A 19,502-nucleotide genomic window follows, 5' to 3' on the forward strand; every position below is an offset into this window, starting at 1 on the left:
GATATGAGTGAAAATTTGTAAAATCACTTTGAAAGACTGTATGGCATTGCTGTCATAAACTAAGTCAGTGTACACTTTATGATCCAGCAATTCAAGGCCCAGAATATATGTAACAGAAATTTGTATCCACTTGTACTAAGAACACTTGACAAGAATGTTAACATCTGCTTTACTCATAAGAGCTGTAGACTGGAAACAGCCCAGAGTTTCACAAGAGTAGAATGGGTAGAATGGGTAAGGCAACAATGATACATTTGTGTAATGAAATAGTATACAACAACAAATGAACAAACTTTGAAAAATTTAATGCTATTTACCACAAAAAAAGAAGAAACTCCCAAACATAATATTGACTGAAAGTAACTGTTCAGTAAGTAAATAAATAAGTTATAGTGTTTGATGTTAGGAAAAATAAAAAAGGAGGGATGGGTAAAAATTTGAAAAGGGGTAAAAAATGGAAAGAGGAAAGAGAAGACTTAGGAATAAGTTGGCAGAACATAAGTTTGGACAAACAAGTTTCCATCAAGTTTGCTAGGTATAGAACTACCTGATTTTTAGCCACTAAGAATGAGAAAGAATAGTTATGTAAATTCAAAAGAAATCTATTCATTTATTATAGTTTCATAACTTAAAACAAGAATATCTAGCTGGGTCTCTCTTGTATCTTTGTTCCATTTTCCGTTCATTACATTGTTTCAAAATTTAATTAATTTGTTAGTAGGGCCTTTTATAGCCCTATCACAGACTGTTTTGGAAGTTGGAAAATGTAAGTTCTGTGGCAGTGCCAATAGGTCTGTGTTGCAAAATAATTTATTTAAATCTCTGATGGTTATGAATAATGGTTATAAATATAAATGGTTATGAATAATGCTTTAAAAAATTATAAAATGCTGTTTTCCTTTCTGTAAGATAGAAGAATTTCTGTCTCTGAGAACATTCTCTAATTTTAGATGTGAAGATATATATTAGTAATATGTTACATACTTAATGAGATCATTTCTCATTTGTCTTTGAAGCTCTTCGTGGACAGGTTGTTCAGTTCAAGCTCTCAGACATTGGAGAAGGGATTAGAGAAGTAACTGTTAAAGAATGGTAAGTTAATCTGAAAAAAAAAAACTTTTAAGTAAATTTAAAAACAATTTGAGTAAAAATAACTGTTTAATGGATAGTTGGAATCCATTTAAACTGAGAAACTTCTTTATAAAACACATAATGCATTTTAAAAAGCAATAAGGTAGAATTACCTTGTGTTGATGATATAGTGGTGATGGAATTTGTCATACATCAAAGTATTTTATTCAATGTGATTTAAAACTATCAGGTAGTCTAAGCTCTCTTTACTATACTGAAAATGACTTTAGTAAGAATGTAAGTATGTTTGACTTACCATTACCTGATACAGTTTGCTTGTATGTTTAGAAGAGATGAAAATATTTTACCAAAAATCATGAATCAAAAAATAAATTTTGAAACATTAAAAAATTATCTTAAAAAGGGCCTGAAACAAACAAACAAAAAACTTTCATCCTCTATCCCTTTTCTTTCTTTCATCTTCTGGAAAAATAGAAACACCTCTGGGTACCAAACTCAGTTTTAGAGGTTTTTAGAAGTGGCAGGTAAGATGAGTAAATAGATTACTTCCCACCTTAGATTTATACCACTAAAGATCCTTTTAAGAATCTTGTTCAACCACCTGAACATTCTTTTCTTGTACTTCTTATTATTGCTTTGTAAGTTAGAAGAGAATTGTAATAACATAAACATACCTTATGGTTATGTCTCTGATGGCGTCGTGGGATTATGGAAAGAACAATGGATTTCAAATCAGAAGAGCCTGACCTTGAAACTTATTAGCTGTCCTACCTGTGACTCACTTGGTCTCTTAATGTGTCAATGAGGATAACAGAATTTACTCTGTCAACCTCCGTAGTGTTAAAAGGATCAAAATAATGTCATGTATAAGAAATGCATTTGGCAATACTTTATTTTCAAGACCAAGACAGTAGTCAAAAATCTTTGTAGATTTTTTTTTTTCTTTTTTTTTGGTAGAGATTGTGTCTTGCTATGTTGACCATGCTCGTCTTGAACTCTTGGCCTCAAGTGAGCCTCCCTCCTGGGCCTTCCAGAGTGTTGGGATTACAGGCATGAGCCACCGCACCATTTTTTGGTTGTTTTTTAAAAACCATTTCTTAATTTCTACCTCTTATTCTCTAGACTCATATGCTTAGTATAGAGCTTACAGCTCTTGTAAGAGGAAATCATTTTATTCCTATTAAAATTCTAAAAGCTCTTTTAATGAGAAACTAGTCATTTGATTAGTTTTTTAGAAGTTTTTAAAGAAATATTAAGAACTTTCTTGAATTATGTTTTTTCTAACTTATTACCTATAAATAACTAAAGAAAAAAATATATATATATACATATATCATGTTGCACTTGGTAAAATGCTAAAGGTAAAATGCTAAAGGACAGAATTCTATGTTATAAAATGGAGCCTGAGAATCGAAATTTGAATATGTAAGGAAGCATAATTTAACAGAAGGTAGTGTGGTTTTGTGAAAGGGTGAATAAAACCTCATTTATTTTTAGAATTTGTGGCAGCAAATGTATGGAAAAAGAAAAAACTTAAATTTCACAAAGCCTTTGACAAACTTCTGAGACAAGTTTAGATTTTATATGTGATTTTGTGTGAAAGTCTATTTTGTCTGATAGTATAGCCACTCTAGCTTGCTATCTTTCTCTCTCTCTCTTTTTTTTTTAGAAACAAGGTCTTGCTTTGTAGCCCAGGTTGGACTACAGAGTCCTGAGATTACAGGTGAGCCATCACACCTGGCCTTGTGTGACATATCTTTTTCCATCCTTTTACTTTTTACCCATTTGTGTTGTTGAATTTAAATTATATTTCTTAGCATATAGTTGGAGCATTTTTTTAGAATCCATCCTGCCAATCTTTGCCTTTTTATTGGAGTGCATAACCTTTTTACTGTATATTTAAAGTTAATTGCTTTGTGGTTGCCCTGAGGATTACAATTAACATGTTAATTTAAAACACTATAATTTGGATTAGTAGAAACTTAATTTCAACAGAATATAAAAATTTGCTCCAATATAGGTCTATCACCTCTTCCTTCCTTTTTCTGTTTCTGTCATATGTATTCCTGTTTTTCTTTTTTAGAATTATCATTCCATTAGCCAGGCATGGTGGCACACGCCTGTAGTCCCAGCAGCTTGGGAGGCTGAGGTGAGAGAATGGCTTGAGCCCAGGATGCAGAGGTTGCAGTGAGCCAGGATTGCGCCACTGCATTCCAGTCTGGGCAACAGAGTGAGACCCTGTCTCAAAAAACAAAACAAATAATTCTTATTCCACATTGAATGTACTCCATTTTTAAGCATCATAAAGCACATCAACACAGTTTTATAAGTATTGCTTTAATGTGGCTGTCTTATAAATCAGATAGGATTTTTTTAAAAGTTACAAACAAAATACAGATGTGGCCAGGTGTGGTGGCTCACCCCTGTTATCCCAATACTTTGGGAGGCCAAGGTGGGAAAATTGATTGAGGCCAGGAGTTCCAGACCAGCCTGGGCAACATAGCAAGACCCTGTCTCCACCACTACCACCACCAACAACCGAGATGCTCCTTGACTTATGATGGGGATAAGTCCTAGACCCATCAAAACTAAAATGTCTTAAGTTGAAAATGCATTTAATATATCTAATCTATCAAACATCATAGTTTAGCCTAGCCTACCTTAAACATTCTCAGAACACTTTCCTTAACCCACAGTTGGGCAAAGTCATCTAATACACAGTCTACTTTATAAAGAACTGTTGAACATCTTAAGCAGTTTATTGAATACTGAAAATGAAAAACAGAAGGGTTGTATGGACACTCAAACTACTGTTTCTTACCGAATGCATATTGCTTTTACACCATCATAAAGTTGAAAAACTGTAAAAGTCAGAGGCCATCTGTAGTGACAGTTCTCTGGGGATTTTGCTTTTTGTGGTGATCCAAAAACTAGGTTTCCCCTTACAGTGGCTGCGAGGCTGCTGATTTGGCTCCTGCTGTGCTAGGAAAAGGATGGAAATTGGGCAAGTTAAAGTACTACAAAACTTAGCCATTTTTCCTGAACACATCCTTCTCAGTTGTTGCAAGCCTTTTTTTTGATTTCCAAAATTCTAACAAAATGGATTTTTAACAGCTTTTGTCACTGTACTTGTTACTTATATGGAAAATCAGATTTCTGGATATCTTAACCCGCCATTCTGGAAGTGAAAGCATGTGCTTTTAAACCTGGTTTCTATGCCATGGGTGCTGTTTTATCACAGGCTGAGGACTGGTCAAGGCAGGAAGACAAGAAGCAAGAATGACAACAATTATGTGTTGCTGGCAATAAGTCAGAATTGTGCTAGAGACATTAAGAATGCCATTAGAATCAAAATTAGATGTATGATTTCAGGTTTGGTTCCATTCCTCCTATTTTGTTTGCCAAGACTATCTAGAAAAGCCTGTAAAGTATGTCTAAAATGATTAAGGAGTTAGAATGACTTTACATAAGAACAGGCTAAAATAATTTTAGAAAGAAAGACTGGGAGAACTCCCTCTAAAATTCATGAAATTACAAAGGATTGAGGACATCAATTTTTAAACTTACTTCTGGAAGTATTGGGCATCCCTTAAAGTTTAGAAAAGAATAACATAAGTACCACTTTAAAAATATATTTTTAAACTTGTTTTTCTAATAAATGGGTCAGACAGAAAACCTGAGAGTTTAATTAAATTTTTGGATTCTAGACTATGAATTGCTTAAAATTTTTTTGAGTATTTCTTGCAGATACATTGAAGAGACTCGAAGTCATGATAGTCTTTTCTGAAACATTTCTTAGTACACCATCTGAAAGTAAATGCTGGGATAGATGAATACTGATATAATTCAGCATGGCATTTACATCCTTAATATGACTTATAATTGTTTATGTAAAAGTGTCTCATTTCTTTTTCTTTTAGGTATGTAAAAGAAGGAGATACAGTGTCTCAGTTTGATAGCATCTGTGAAGTTCAAAGTGATAAAGCTTCTGTTACCATCACTAGTCGTTATGATGGAGTCATTAAAAAACTCTATTATAATCTAGATGATATTGCCTATGTGGGGAAGCCATTAGTAGACATAGAAACGGAGGCTTTAAAAGGTATTGTAAGTCTGTTAATCTATTTTACCGAATTAATTGTTGCTCTCTTTTTGCCATTGGGTCGCAATTAAAAGTGATCTTTGCCTTTTTTTTTTTTTTTTCCAATTCCTATTTATTTTTGGCTCTTGGAAAAATGTAATCTCTTCAACATATTTCAGTATATTGTAATCTTTTCAATCCTTTCAACACAAAATGGAAATCTGAAGTGTAGATAAGACAAAACCAGAGGTGCGGGGAAAAGGCAATAGCAAAAGGAAGAGATGAGATGTTGCAAAAAAGCTGGAGGATGTCCCATCCTTTCTCCTCTGGGGAATGACTCAAACATTCAGGTGGCATTATGCACTGTTCCACATAAGTCAGTGATGTTATTCCTTTTGGAGGGGTAAGAAAGGGTGGGATGGACTTTTAATAACTTACAGGTTTTGAGTTGGAGGTTTAGAAGCCAAAATCAGGAAAATTGAAAAGGTTCTCGGTGAGTCATCATTTTCTTTTGGCCAGTTTCCATGTTAAAAATGTGTACCGTAACACTTCATTTACTTGAAGGCCTGCCTTCTGGATACCTTAGTGTTCAAAGAGGCAACAAGCTCTCTCAGTAATTAAAGATTCAGGCTATAAACACTGGCCACTAAGAACAAAAATTGGAGTATCTAAAGAATAAATCTAATGTAATGGATTGCTCTGTTTGCCACTAATACAAAAACAAAAAGCACTCTTGTTGGGGATGGTTATAAACCTTTTCAAGAGAAGTTGAAGAGAAAAGAAGGAAAATTAAAATGAAAGCTAAGATACCAGCATTTAGAAGCAGCAGCAACCATGGGACTTACAAGTGGTAGACGTCCTGTCAAAAGGGAATTCATCATAAGAATATTACAGAGGAAAGCTAAAACAGTTGGCAGTTCCAGTGCAGGCAGCTGGCTGGCTGACTCAGAAGTTCCTTGCAGCACTGTTGTGGTATACCAAAGTTAGGTCATCTAGGAAACAGTTTTGATACTAGGCACTTCAAGAGCAGTAGGTTCTATGACAGAACTCCTAGGCCGGCATTCCACCTTGAAAGTGCTGAGATCAAGATATCTCAGTAGTGTAATTCAGAAGTCTAAAAGGAGTAATTGATTTACAGTGCCTGGCTGACACTTAGTACTGGAGTCTATAGAACAATAACTCATTATAATCTTTTTTTTTAAGATTCACATCATATAATTTATAAAATTTTTTACACTTATTCTGTGAAGTATTCCCCTTTAGCAGATGAAGAAACTAAACCCAGTCAGTGACAGGACCAAAGTTAGAACTTAGATGTCTGAGTCCTTGTCCAGAATATTTTCTATGATATGTTGCCTCTGAAAGCTAGAAGATGATTTATTGAAGGCTTCCTACTACTTAAATTTTTATTATTGTAAAAGCAGGAGGTGTGCATTGCAGAAAGTTCTAAAAGATAGAAAACCAACACAACAACAAAAATCCTAATATTCACAAATCACACTCAATGTATTAGCGTATATCATTCCAGACATTTTTCTAGGTTGTATACGTACATGTAGGTAATTTTTTAACTAAAATAATATACTGCATATGCCATAGTCTAATCTGTTTGCTTTGTTCATCTGTGTTTTCATGACAGTACATTTCAATTTTATTTTGTTGTTTGTTTGTTTGAGACGGAGTCTCGTTCTGTCACTCAGGCTGGTGTGCAGTGGTGCAATCTCAGCTTACTGCACCCTCTACGTCCCAGATTCAAGCGATTCTCCCATCTCAGCCTCCCGAGTAGCTGGGACTATAGGTGTGCGCCACTGTGCCTGGCTAATATTTGTATTTTTTTGTAGAGATGGGGTTTTACCATATTGGCCAGGCTGGTCTTGGAACTCCTGACCTCAAGTGATCTGCCCTCCTCAGCCTCCCAAAGTGCTAGAATTACAGGCATGAGCCACCACGCCTGGCCCATTTCCATTTTATATAATTCACGGACCATATTTTAATTTCCTGAATTATCCCCAAAATATGGGGGATATTGCTATTTCAATTGATTTTTTTTAAATCAGGGTCCAATATAGGACCATAGGTTATGTTGCACCTAGTTGTTATATCCCTTAAGTCTCTTTTAGTCTAGCTCATCCTCCTCTACTTTTGTTTCATGACACTGATTTGAAGAGACTGCCTTTGTTTTGCAGAATGTCAAACTTTTTGGATTTGCCTTGTTGCGTTGTGGTGTTATTTAACTTGTTCCTCTAGTCTTTATATTTCCCATAAGTTGGAAGTAAGTTTTAAAGGCTGAATTCAGGCTGGGCGCAGTGGCTCACATCTGTAATCCCAGCACTTTGGGAGGCCAGGGTAAATCACTTGAGGTCAGGAATTTGAGACCAGCCTCACCAACATGGTGAAGCCCCATGTCTACTAAAAATACAAAAATTAGGTAGTACACCCCTGTAGTCCTGACTACTCACACAGAGGAAACCCTGCCTCAAAACCAAAACAAAACTAAAATTAACTCAGTTTAAGTTGTGTTACACCGAGTTCTCTTTACAGTTGATGTGGTGACAGATGCTTTCTCTAGCCTCTATTTATTTAATACAGTAAAATGATTACTCACTTTTTTAAACAACTAAAGCTCTTTGTACCAAAACTTTTCAAAAACTGTGTTTTTGAGATAAATCATTAATTTTGTTTTAAAATTTCATATGTGTTACTTTTTAAAGTGAGGCTATTGAGTGAGCTTTTTTGATTATGCAGACATGTTATGAACATTCACCGTTGTACTATAAACAGCACAATTCTGCATTTGATTTTTAGTTTTCCAGTCTGTTTAGATTGTCCTTGTGCCAGGTCATCACCCACCTTCCTAACTTTCTGAGAAGACAAATAACCAAGTTTGTTAAGAAGCATTTGCTAACAATGGTAAATAGGAGCTGATTGAGAGTCTAAATACCTTTCCTCTGGGTCAAGTGCACGGTTTTAATGCTGAGGCTCTGTGGCACCTATTTTAGGTACTCTGGGCCATGAAGCTATGTTAATATGAAGTTGCCAGGATGCTCGACCTGCAGATAAGTGGAGAATTACTATACCTAATTGAGAGGTACCATGGGGCAGTGAAGGGAGGAGAAAGAGGGACATGAGCTATAGCAGAATATTTTATAAAACTAATATTATTCTGCCATTATATTGCATTTCCCCCTAACATCAACTTCTATTATTGATTGGTTTCTCTGTGCTAATGCTATGTATACATCTCATTTAACAAATGTAATAGCTGCATTTGACACATGGACCATTGAGACTCTGAGAGGTTAAATAATCTGCCTGTGATCACATAGCTAGTAAGTGGTGGAGCTAGGATTTCACCCCAGCTCCGTTTAATGCTAAAGCCCATGTGCTAACCATATTGTTATATTGATAATTTAGTTCAGAAAGGATGGATACCAGCTTCATTCTGCATCTAGAGCAATGGGACTGACTTTCTTTCTTTTCTTTTTTTTTTTTTGAGACAGAGTCTCGCACTGTTGCCCAGGCTGTAGTGCAGTGACACGATCTCAGCTCACTGCAGTCTCTGCCTCCTGAGTTCAAGCAATTCTGCCTCAGCCTCCTGAGTAGCTGGGACTACAAGCGTGTCAGCTAATTTTTTTGTATTTTTAGTAGGTACGGGGTTTCAGCATGTTGGCCAGGCTGGTCTCGATCTCCTGACCTCATGATCCGCCTAACTCGGCCTCCCAAAGTGCTAGGATTACAGGCGTGAGCCACTGTACCTGGCCAGGACTTACTTTTATAACACTGTACATATGCATATTTACAAAATTCTGCTAAAACAACACAGTTTAGTTTGTAAATATATGGATTTTATAATATTGAAATGTTTACCAGGATTAGTACGAAATGTTTTAAAGAAAAGCTCTTTGACGCAAAACCATTCCAAGAATGTAGTGCATCATATAATTAAATTACATTCAGTAACATAAATTGCATGGTTCAATGCTAGTCATAGTAGGTGCTCTTGGTAGCTGTAACTGTCCATTTTGTACAGCCTATTGTAGATTAGAGTGTAATGCTAGAAACACTAAAGTCACATCAATTGTGGAGACTTGTGAAATTTAAGTTTGGTCAACTTTATCCCCCTTAGAGTCCATTTCTACAGTGGTAACATTGAGAAATCTGTCCTGCATACTTGTAACATTTTTGTAATCATCAGAGAAGAAAATGTGTAAAAACACTGAAGGAGGCCAAGGCAGGAGGATCACTTGAAGCCAGGAGTTCAAGACCAGCCTGGGCAACATAGACTATGTTTCCATTAAAAAAATAAATAAATAAAACAAACACTTTGAAGATAATTTAAAGTGCTATGTAGTAAGGTGGTATTTTATTACTTGGTTAAGAGATAGCTTTCTTCCAACAGCTACATGACTACTACAAATAATATATGAGTGACTTCTCACAAGTAAGTTTGTCACTCATATTTACACCCAAGTTACTCTAAAAGGATAGTACTATGTAGGTGATATATCACAAAATGTTTTCCAGAAAGGTAAGTAGCAATAAATTACTTGGTCTTTTGGAAATATGTAATAATTTTTGTGGATGATATGTTTGGATATTTATACATTCTCTTCAGCAAATATGCATTATCCAAGTTAGCATGGGAGTTCCTACCATATTGGGTTCCTACCATTGAATCCGCTGATTTTCCTTTGGATCTTGGCTCCCCATGCTAATCTCTCTTACTCATGTCTCCAGTGATTTTAACAGATGTAGAGAATATACAGGGTTTCTGAAAATTCAACAAAATTATGCCTTGAACTATAGGGATTGTATTCTAGCTACTTTGACCAGGAAAAAAATTTACTAGGGCCATTAACTAATGGAAACAGCATAGACTGAGTCAGCCCTAGGATTGAATTCAGCTCTTAGATTTATTAATCTGACCTTGAGCCAATCCGTTCATCTGTCAAACCTCACTCTTTAAACTGTCTGTAAAATAGGGATAATAACACCTATCTTAAACAGTTCAAATGAAAATAATACCTATCTTAAACAGTAAATTAGGACATTGAATATATAGCACAGTATTTGACACATAATAGATGCTCAATACAAATTTTGGGTTTTTTTCTGTTCCCTTCCTCACCTTTAGGAGAATTTTTTTGTTGCTCCACTGGGCCAATTCATAGACTAGTAAGAGGAATGAATAGACTGTCTTATCACAGTGGTAGCAGTAGAAGATTTTTATTTACCCAGAATTGAATGTCAGATTTGTCAAAGCAAATTCAGTTGTCTGCTCATTTTCAGAAGCTCTGTCAGTCTTTAATTTACCAATTCAGACAGCTTCTGCTATACATATACATCACTGATTTCCTAATAGCAGAATTTGACAATTAAATGCTCTCAAAAAAATTTCTTTTTTGCTTGCAGAAATATATGCTAATAGCCTAAGATAGTTTTTCTAATAACAGGAATCCAGAGCTAGAGAATAAAACAATTAGCATTAGCCACAGCATTTCTTTTTTCTTTTTCTTTTTGAGACAGTCTTGCTCTGTCACCCAACCTGTAGTGCAGTCATGCAATCATGACTCATTGCAGCCTTGACCTCTTGGGCCCAACCAGTCCTCCCACTTCAGCCTCCTGAGTAGCTGGGACCACAGGCACACACCACCACACCTGGCTAATTTTTTAATTTTTTGTAGAGAGAGTCTCACTATGTTGCATAGGCTGATCTCAAACTCCTGGCCTTAGGCAGTTCTCCTGCCTTTACCTCCCAGAGTGTTGGGATTACAGGTGTGAGCAACCATGCCCGGCCACCACAGCATTTCTGAAACTATTCAAGGCAGAGCAAAATTTTAAATGCTGTGTCATCTCAGGAAAGTGTTTAAGATTGTCAAATATTTTTATATGATTCTTTTGCGGGTTTTTTTTGAGACTGGGTCTCACTTTTTCACCCAACCTAGAGTATAGTGGCACCAACATGTCTCACTGCAGGCTTGACTTCCTAGGCTTAAGTGATTCTCCCCCCGCCATCTTCCTGTGTAGCTAGGACCACAGGCATGTGCTATCATACCCAGCTAATTTTTAAAATTCACTTGTAGCAACAGGGAGTCTCATTTTATTGCTCAGGCTGGTCTTGAACTCCTCGGCTCAAGTAAGTGATTCACCCACCTTGGCTTGCCAGAGTGTTGGGATTACAGGTGTGAGCCACTGCACCCAGCCCAAGTTTTTAATATAATCTATCTTACATTTGATCCTTATTTCATGCTGTTTATAAATGTAAATTAGAATTTTATTAGAAAAATGTTTACAATACAACAGTGTCATCCAGGTTAGAGTGCAGCGATGCAATTACAGCTCATTGCAGCCTCGACCTCTTGGGCTCAAGCAATCTTCCCACCTCCGTTTCCCAAGTAACTGGAACAACAGGCGTGTGCCACCAAGCTCAGCTAATTTGTAAATTTTTTGTACAGATGGGGTCTCGAATGTACAGCTAGTCTTGAATGCCTGGGCTCAGGTGATCCTCCTGCCTTGACCTCCCAAATTGCTGGGATTACAGGCATGAGCCACTGCACCCGGCCACAACAGGTTTTATAATTTCTTGAGGAAAACTCTCATTTTTTTTAACTTGTAGCTGGCATATTATTTCAACAGGAGTGACATATCTACCAGGTACTAATAATTAAACAGTACCAGGTACCAGCACACACATACCCCAACTCTACACATACCATTAGGATAGTTGTCTTTTCCTATTCTGAAGTAGTTCAACCATTATACATTTAGACTATAAACTTTAACTTATTTACATATTATAGGCCACTAAGATTTTTTTTTTTTTAATTTTCAACTGAAGTTAAATTTTACCTTGTTACCAGATTCAGAAGAAGATGTTGTTGAAACTCCTGCAGTGTCTCATGATGAACATACACACCAAGAAATAAAGGGCCGAAAAACACTGGCAACTCCTGCAGTTCGCCGTCTGGCAATGGAAAACAATGTAAGTTTTCTTAATTTTAAACCTGAGATTGCATAGAAAGTGTACATTTGTATCTCTGAAAAATTTTAGCCAACTCTCTTGTGATGAAATGGCTCAATGATTTAAGGAAACATGAAAATATTTGCTACTGAAAAATGATAGTTGCATAAAAGTACATAGGAGAAACGAGAAGTTGTAAACTTATTACTTACCATCAGTTGAGCAGTGTGTTTTTATTATTCTTTCTTGGAGCCTAATAACATTAAGAGCTACCATTTATTGAGCATTTTTAAATGCCAGGTCTTAGGTCAGGTGTTCTAGAGGCACAGCACGAGATAGGAATTTGAAGGCGGGAAAACCTGTCAAGGGAATGAAGGAAGCAGGATAAGAAAGGGAAGAGAAGGGAAATTGGCCAGACATGGATATGGTATCAAGCATCTGGTCTGTCCCAAAGCTTGCCATGGTCCTAAGGCAAAAAAGGACTGATTTGAGGGAAAAGGGGAGAACCACAGAATTACTGCTTTGAGGCAAGGAGGCTGGCCTTTTGTATTTCCTCTGGAAGTCATTGACTGAATGGAGGGTGGAATGCCAGGCAAGGTGGCTCCCTGGCACTGTGATAGGTATTCACATATTATCTCATTTAACCCTGTAAGATAAGGAGCTATTTTAAGACTTGGAGGGTTTAAGTAACTAGTCCAAGGTCATACAACTAACACAGCAGCAGAGCCAGAATGCAAAAGTGAGTCTATGTTACTCCAAATCCTGTGCTCTTAGACATTATATATGGCCTCAACAATCATTGCCTCCATTATTTGAGCACATATGTGTCATACACTATAGACACATTATCTGTAATCCTCACAAGGACCCTGCAGGAAGGTTGATTGACTTATCTAAAACCAAGTAAGCTGAACTAGGGATTTGAACACAAATCTGCCTGGTTCTGAAGCCTCGGTACTTTCCACTCTGCCCCAGAATGAGACTCTTCGTTTGTCTCTTTTTGAGAAAAGTAAAGTTGCTGTGGGAAAAAATAGAAGTTTATTTTGTGAAATATGTAATAGAGTCATTAAAATGTTCAAATCCTTTCAGCCAGTTATCCTGCCACTGGGAAACTACATCATTCCTTGTATTTTATATAACCAAAAATTAGAAGATGCATACGTGTTCAAAGTCAAATTATGTTATGTATGCTTGATGAAATTTTATGTGGCCATTAAATGTGTTTAAGCATGAAGACCATTTAGCGTAACAGGAAGTAGATATAGTAACATGGAACACTATGTTATTAAGGGCATCAGATGAAATAGTGATTTAACATATTGCTTTGAATTCTATAAAGCATTTAAATATTTTTTTCTTAATAATATAGAAAGAAATATATAGAAGAAATGTGTGATTTTGCTTTCCTAAAACACTCCCTAAAGTTGTGTATAGAATACTTGGGTAGAGTACTTGTACGATCACTAAAAATTAAATATAAGATTTAGTTATCAGAAATCATCCTTTTTCTTTCATTTTGCATATTTATAAATTGAGTTTGTTTAAAATTAAGAGCCAGTGGCATTTACAGTTGTTTGTAACTGCCTAAAAATTATTTGCTTAAATTTTCAGAGTCCATTTGTTAGAAACTTAGCATTTGCCTTAGTGAAGTCCTTTATTATTTTAGATATCCTTAGAGATGCACTAATACAAATGAAGTGGAGCCGATCCCTAGGAAATTAATACATGCTATGTATGAGGAGATCATTCCAAGCTTTTATGTTTATTTGTATTTAAATAGAATTGTGTTTTGTACTGATCTTTCCAAACCAACTACCAGAAAAATAACTAATTTGAGAGAGCTTTTGTATTATGATTATTTAAGCTGTTACATTTTTAACTGGTAGCCAACATCAGAAACATTGGTCTAATATTGTTACAGCATTTAGTTTCTCCTTAAATTCTCAGTTCTCTCTCTTCTTATGTAGTCCCTAAGAATAGAAAGGTTTGAGTAAGAATTATGCAAGAGATTTTAAAATACTTGAGTATAAAAATGTAAGTTTTCAGCTGGGCATAGTGGCTCACGCCTGTAATCCCAGCACTTTTTGGAGGCTGAGGTGGGAGAATGGCTTGAAGCTTGTTGTTCAAGACCAGCCAGGGCAACAGAGTGAGACTCTGTCTCTACAAAAATAATTTTTTTAAAGTAAGTTTTCATAAATAGCTCTAGATTATATATAATATAGATACCTGATGGTTACCACATGCACATATGAACAGTGTATACAAAAGTAAAATGATTACTTAAGTAGAAAATGAAAAGGTTATTTCCTTTTACTAATTTGTTAGACATATATATGCATATTATTTTCAATTGATCAAATTCCATTTTGAGACTTTAATAATGTTTTTAAGTAGTTGTATTTTTGGCATTAAAATATATCATTTTTTAGATTAAGCTGAGTGAAGTTGTTGGCTCAGGAAAAGATGGCAGAATACTTAAAGAAGATATCCTCAACTATTTGGAAAAGCAGACAGGAGCTATATTACCTCCTTCACCCAAAGCTGAAATGATGCCACCTCCACCAAAGCCGAAAGACATGACTATTCCCATACCTGTATCAAAACCTCCGGTATTCACAGGCAAAGACAAAACAGAACCCATAAAAGGTAATGATAATAATAATAATACAAGGCAATAGTTATTTTATTTTGGGGGAAGCTATCTCAGTAAATAAATGTATGTAATATGGTGTTTTGAAGTCTTACTTAAGGGAAAGTTCAACTTCAGTCAGTATATAATTTTTTAATGGTAAAATAACATAGCTTTTCCAGGAAACACTCCCAATTTATATATACTATTTTTCTGAAGGTAATACATTAGCAGGCTTCTTCGTATACTGACAGTTGCTGTTTGAAGACACATGCAGGGTATTTTAAACATTCATTATTTGTAGTTAGCTTTCAAAACAACTAGTTTTAATTTGTTATTTATAAACTCTTGGAATGATTAACTTCCAGAAGAGTGGCTTTGCAGGAAAGCTGTTAGGGAAATACATGGCTTGCATTCTTTTGAATTTTTTATATAACACAGCATTTAAAGCAGTTACCTGCTACGTTATTGCATTTGCGACTGAGTGTCATGATGCAGTCAATGTTCCAGCTTTGAAATTAGTGACTTCCAATGTAATGTAATGTAATGAAGAGAGTAGTGTGAGGAAAGGTTTAACTGAGAAAGGAAAGAACATTAGAGAACCTTCCATTTTAGTTTTTCTTTTCTTTTTTTTTTTTTTTTGAGATTGAATCTCGCTTTGTCACCCAGGCTGGAGTGCAGTGGCGTGACCTCTGCTCACTGCAATCTCTGCCTCCCGGGTTCAACGACTTTAGTTTCTTAAAAAAAGCAAAACAAAAGAATGACGGGATTTAAGAATTTACATAAATGACTAACAATTGAATGCTTTCAGGTTTTCAGAAAGCAATGGTCAAGACTATGTCTGCAGCCCTGAAGATACCTCATTTTGGTTATTGTGATGAGGTTGACCTTACTGAACTGGTTAAGCTCCGAGAAGAATTAAAACCCATTGCTTTTGCTCGTGGAATTAAACTCTCCTTTATGCCTTTCTTCTTAAAGGTGAGATTTCATTCAATGCAAGCAAGGCTTGAGTAGGACATTTATTTGTTTGTTTGCTTGCTTGTTTTTTGAGATGGGAGTTTTGCTCTTTTCACCCAGAGTGAAATGAGTGCAATGGTGGAGTCCAACGCTGGAGTGCAATGGTGCAGTCTCAGCTCACCGCAACCTCTGCCTCCTGGGTTCAAACAATTCTGTTGCCTCAGCCTCCGGAGTAGCTGGGATTACAGGCACCTGCCACCACACCCAGCTCATTTTGTGTTTTCAGTAAAGACAGGGTTTCACCATGTTGGCCATACTGGTCTCAAACTACTGACCTCAGGTGATCCACCCCCTTCAGCTTCCCAAAGTGCTGGGATTACAGGCATGAGCCACTGCACCTGGCCCCCAAGTAGGACATTTAAATTTGGCTTTGCCAACATGCAATGTGTTGACTATAGGCTTGAATAAAAATATTACTTCTCACAACATCATATAGTTAGAAAACGTGCCATTTCTTTGTTTCGTAGGAAATCATGAAATTGAAATTTCTCTATCGTATTTTTAGCCACTTAGCTAGAGACAATTCTGCCAGTGAAGTAAAGCCTTTAATCTTAAAAGGATCACTCCAGCCAAGTCCTGGTTTGAACTAAAATGAGACTTGATATTGATTTTGCAATATCACTGACATATTAATATTTATTTTTGTTTACTCAACAAACTTATATTGAGGCTCCTGGGAATCATTTCTAGTGCTAAGCCTTGGGACCTTTATAAACTGGAGTAAGACCATCAGCTGACCTTGAGCAGCTTACAGTCTAGCTCACATTAGTGACTGTGCAGCAGCTACCATGTGCCAGGCTCCGTACTAAGCATGCTGTATACATTATCTCTTAATTCTCAGAGTAACTCTGACGTGTAAATATTACTGTCCTCACTTTCCATTTAAGAAAATTGGAGCTCAGAGAGGTTAAGAAACTCATCAAGGACTTACAGCTAACAAGTGGAGAAGCTTTTTCAGGTTCTGGTCTGTTTCACTTGGAGGGACATACAGATGTCTCTAATGACAGCACGTTCAGCCCTTTCTCTACACTGCACCAAGACTGGTCTTCCATAAATCAAATTATTGTAATATTCTCTGATTCTTTTCAGTGGTTACCTTTTCATTACCTTTAGAATAATTTCCATACTCCTTAGTGTGGCATACAAATGCATTATAAGTCTCTGCTGCCTGCCTCTCCGTTCTTATCTCACTCCCTCATATTAAGCTACCCATAATTGCCGGAATACACAATTCCACCTGAAGTGTTCCTTCTTGGTCAAACACCAGCAAATCCCAAATTGTGGTCAGGTACAGACTCCTTCTGTGGCTGTCACTATTTGAATTAAATACTCTTGTTTCCCACTGTTACTTACCTCAGTGCCTTGTGAGTGCTTACTCAGTTTTCTCTTTACTTACCGAGCGCTGAGCCTCATGAGGCAGAAACTGTTCTCCTTTATCTACCCACCCCCCGCTTTTTTTTTTTGAGGAGTTTTGTTCTTGTTGCCCAGGCTGGAGTGCAATGGCATGATCTTGGCTCACTGAAACCACTGCCTCCCAGGTTCAAGCGATTCTTCTGCCTCAGCCTCCCGAGTAGCTGGGATTACAGGCATGTGCAACCACGCCCAACTAATTTTTATAATTTTTAGTAAAGACAGGTTTTCTCTATGTTGGTCAGGCTGGTCTTCAACTCCCAACCTCAGGTAATCTGTCCGCCTCATTTTTTTTTTTTTTTTAGAAAGAGTCTGCTCTGTTGCTCAGGCTGGAGTGCAGTGGCTCAATCATAGCTCACTGCAACCTTGAACTCCTGGGCTCAAGTGATCTTCTACCTCAGCTTCCCAAGAAGCTGGGACCACAGGTGTGCACCACCACACCTGGCTAATTTTTTTTATTTTTAGTAGAGATGTATCTTGCAGTGTTACCCAGGCTGGTCTTATAGGGATGAGCCACCAGTCCTGGCTATTTTGTTTTAAAATAAATTGTAAGTTTCAGAACATTCAAAAAAAAAATACTACACAGTATTATAGAGGGGGAAAAATGACCTAATCCATTGACACATATCTTGTATTTTTCTTGGACAAAATTTGGATTATATTCAAAACACTTTTTATGTGTAACAGTTTAGACTAATTTTAGTTAGGGATTTTTAGATAAAGACTACTAAAATTACAGTTACTGAATCAAATGCTTACTAAAACTTTCAACTTGGCTGGGCATAGTAGCTCAGGACTATAATCCCAACACTTTAGGAGGCCAAGGCAGGCAGATTATTTGAGCTCAGGAGTTCAAGACCAGCCTGGGCAACATAGTGAAACCCCATCTCTACAAAAAATGCACAAATAACCTGGGCATGGGGGCATGCACCTGTAGTTCCAGCTACTCAGGAGGCTGAGGTGGGAGGATCACTTAAGCCAAGGAGGTTGAGGCTACAGTGAGCTGAGATCATGCCACTGCACTCCAGCCTGGGTGACAAAGCAAGACCCTGTCTCAAAAACAAACAAGAAAAAACTTACAAGTCATAAAAATTAAGGAATTTGTAGCAGTTCTTTTCATTATATTTTTCTTCAATTGATCTCTCTTAATCTGTCCTAATGACTGCAAAATGTCTCTCTCTCTCTCTCTCTCTCTCTACATATATTTTCTTTTTCATGAAAGCCACTGACTTTATTGATCTAAAAAACTTTACAACGACAGTGACTGTTCTGCCAAAAAAGGAGCCAAATGGTATCAAACGGACTGAAAGTGAGGGTGGGGGTGAGGGATAGGGCCAGGAATCCATTCAGAAAAGCCAGTAACTGTCACCAGGGAACTGGCAAGGGAAAAAGGAAGAGGGAGGCATGCAAGAGCGAGAATCCAAAAAAGTTGAAATGGTTAGGGGAGGAAACTCCCAAAGACCCTGGAGTACGTCGGAGGTGGGTAGACAATAGCAATCTTTTCCTTTGTAGCGGACAGGGGAGGAGTCCTGCTCGGCTTCAAACTCTGGATGAGGGCTGGGGATTGAGAGCTTCCCAGAGAGCATCACAAGAAGGCGTCACACCACTCTCGAAGGCATCCAAAGCAGTCCCGGGACTGCTTGGCGCTGGCGCCACAAGTGTCCTTCAGCCATTTCCGGAAGAGGTCTTCATCTTTCTTTAGCACCAAAAACTGGCCAAGGACAACACAGGCCTTGTCAAAGCCCCTTTCCTCCAGCTTCTTGCCCAGGACTTCACCAATCCCTGCCAGGCTCCCCACTGGCTTTTCGCCCATGGGCTCTGCCACGAAGTCTCGGTGCTTTTGGGAGGTTGTCATCTTGATCAGCCTTAATCGGCAGCTTCAGTTCCCGTAACGGTTCCTCCCGCCACCCGGCCGCTCCCGCCGATACCTCAAGCCCGTCTCTATATATTTAAATTATTTTATTAACTCTCTAGTTCAATAATTTGATTTTTTTTTCCATCAAGACCTCCGATGAACAGAGAAAAATAACACAATGCATGTAAAGAACTTTAACAGGGACCAGCCAAGGGCAGTGGGGGAGGGAATTCTTTTTAAGAATGATCTTAAGCATTTTTTCTTTGCTATCTTTTAAATTTAATACAACGCGTGACCACCACATGTAAGGTGTGAACTTTGATTATTAGGTCCTGAATTGGCAGGGAAACAGGTATCGAGAACATTTTAGATACACTTAGGGAAATCTGAATATGGACAGGAGAGAAATGATATTAAGAGACTAAGGGAAGAAAAGAAAGGGAGAAGGCAGCAGAGA

The 19,502-nt window shown here is 37.1% G+C and overlaps 2 protein-coding genes across 7 annotated transcripts in view; one reads left to right on the forward strand and one right to left on the reverse strand.

Moving 5' to 3' along the window:
- The window catches only part of DBT (dihydrolipoamide branched chain transacylase E2), a 45,812-nt gene that overhangs the window by 13,977 nt on the left and 12,333 nt on the right, over positions 1-19,502 (forward strand). For 3 of the 6 annotated variants that reach the window (XM_064370221.1, XM_064370222.1, XM_064370223.1), the window contains exons 3-7: positions 1,017-1,092; positions 5,013-5,194; positions 12,034-12,155; positions 14,564-14,780; positions 15,575-15,741. In XM_064370221.1, the coding sequence (XP_064226291.1) occupies positions 1,017-1,092; positions 5,013-5,194; positions 12,034-12,155; positions 14,564-14,780; positions 15,575-15,741 (764 nt within the window). Of the gene's footprint in view, positions 1-1,016; positions 1,093-2,761; positions 2,816-5,012; positions 5,195-8,172; positions 8,262-12,033; positions 12,156-14,563; positions 14,781-15,574; positions 15,742-19,502 lie in introns of those variants that run through there. The other 3 variants (XM_064370225.1, XM_064370224.1, XM_064370226.1) reach the window with 3 other exon arrangements.
- LOC105721394 (barrier-to-autointegration factor-like) lies at positions 18,407-19,126 on the reverse strand. Its single transcript, XM_064370227.1, has one exon. It carries the CDS (start codon positions 19,043-19,045, stop codon positions 18,776-18,778), a length of 270 nt encoding a protein of 89 aa, XP_064226297.1. The 5' UTR covers positions 19,046-19,126; the 3' UTR covers positions 18,407-18,775.

The sequence above is a fragment of the Aotus nancymaae genome, unplaced genomic scaffold (assembly GCF_030222135.1).
Source record: "Aotus nancymaae isolate 86718 unplaced genomic scaffold, 86718_ANA_hifiasm-v0.15.2.pri h1tg000103l, whole genome shotgun sequence".
Classification (NCBI taxonomy): Eukaryota; Metazoa; Chordata; class Mammalia; order Primates; family Aotidae; genus Aotus; species Aotus nancymaae.

Excerpts from the sequence above, each read along its gene's own strand:
- LOC105721394 (XM_064370227.1), bottom strand. The coding sequence starts at position 19,045 with ATGACAACCTCCCAAAAGCACCGAGACTTCGTGGCAGAGCCCATGGGC.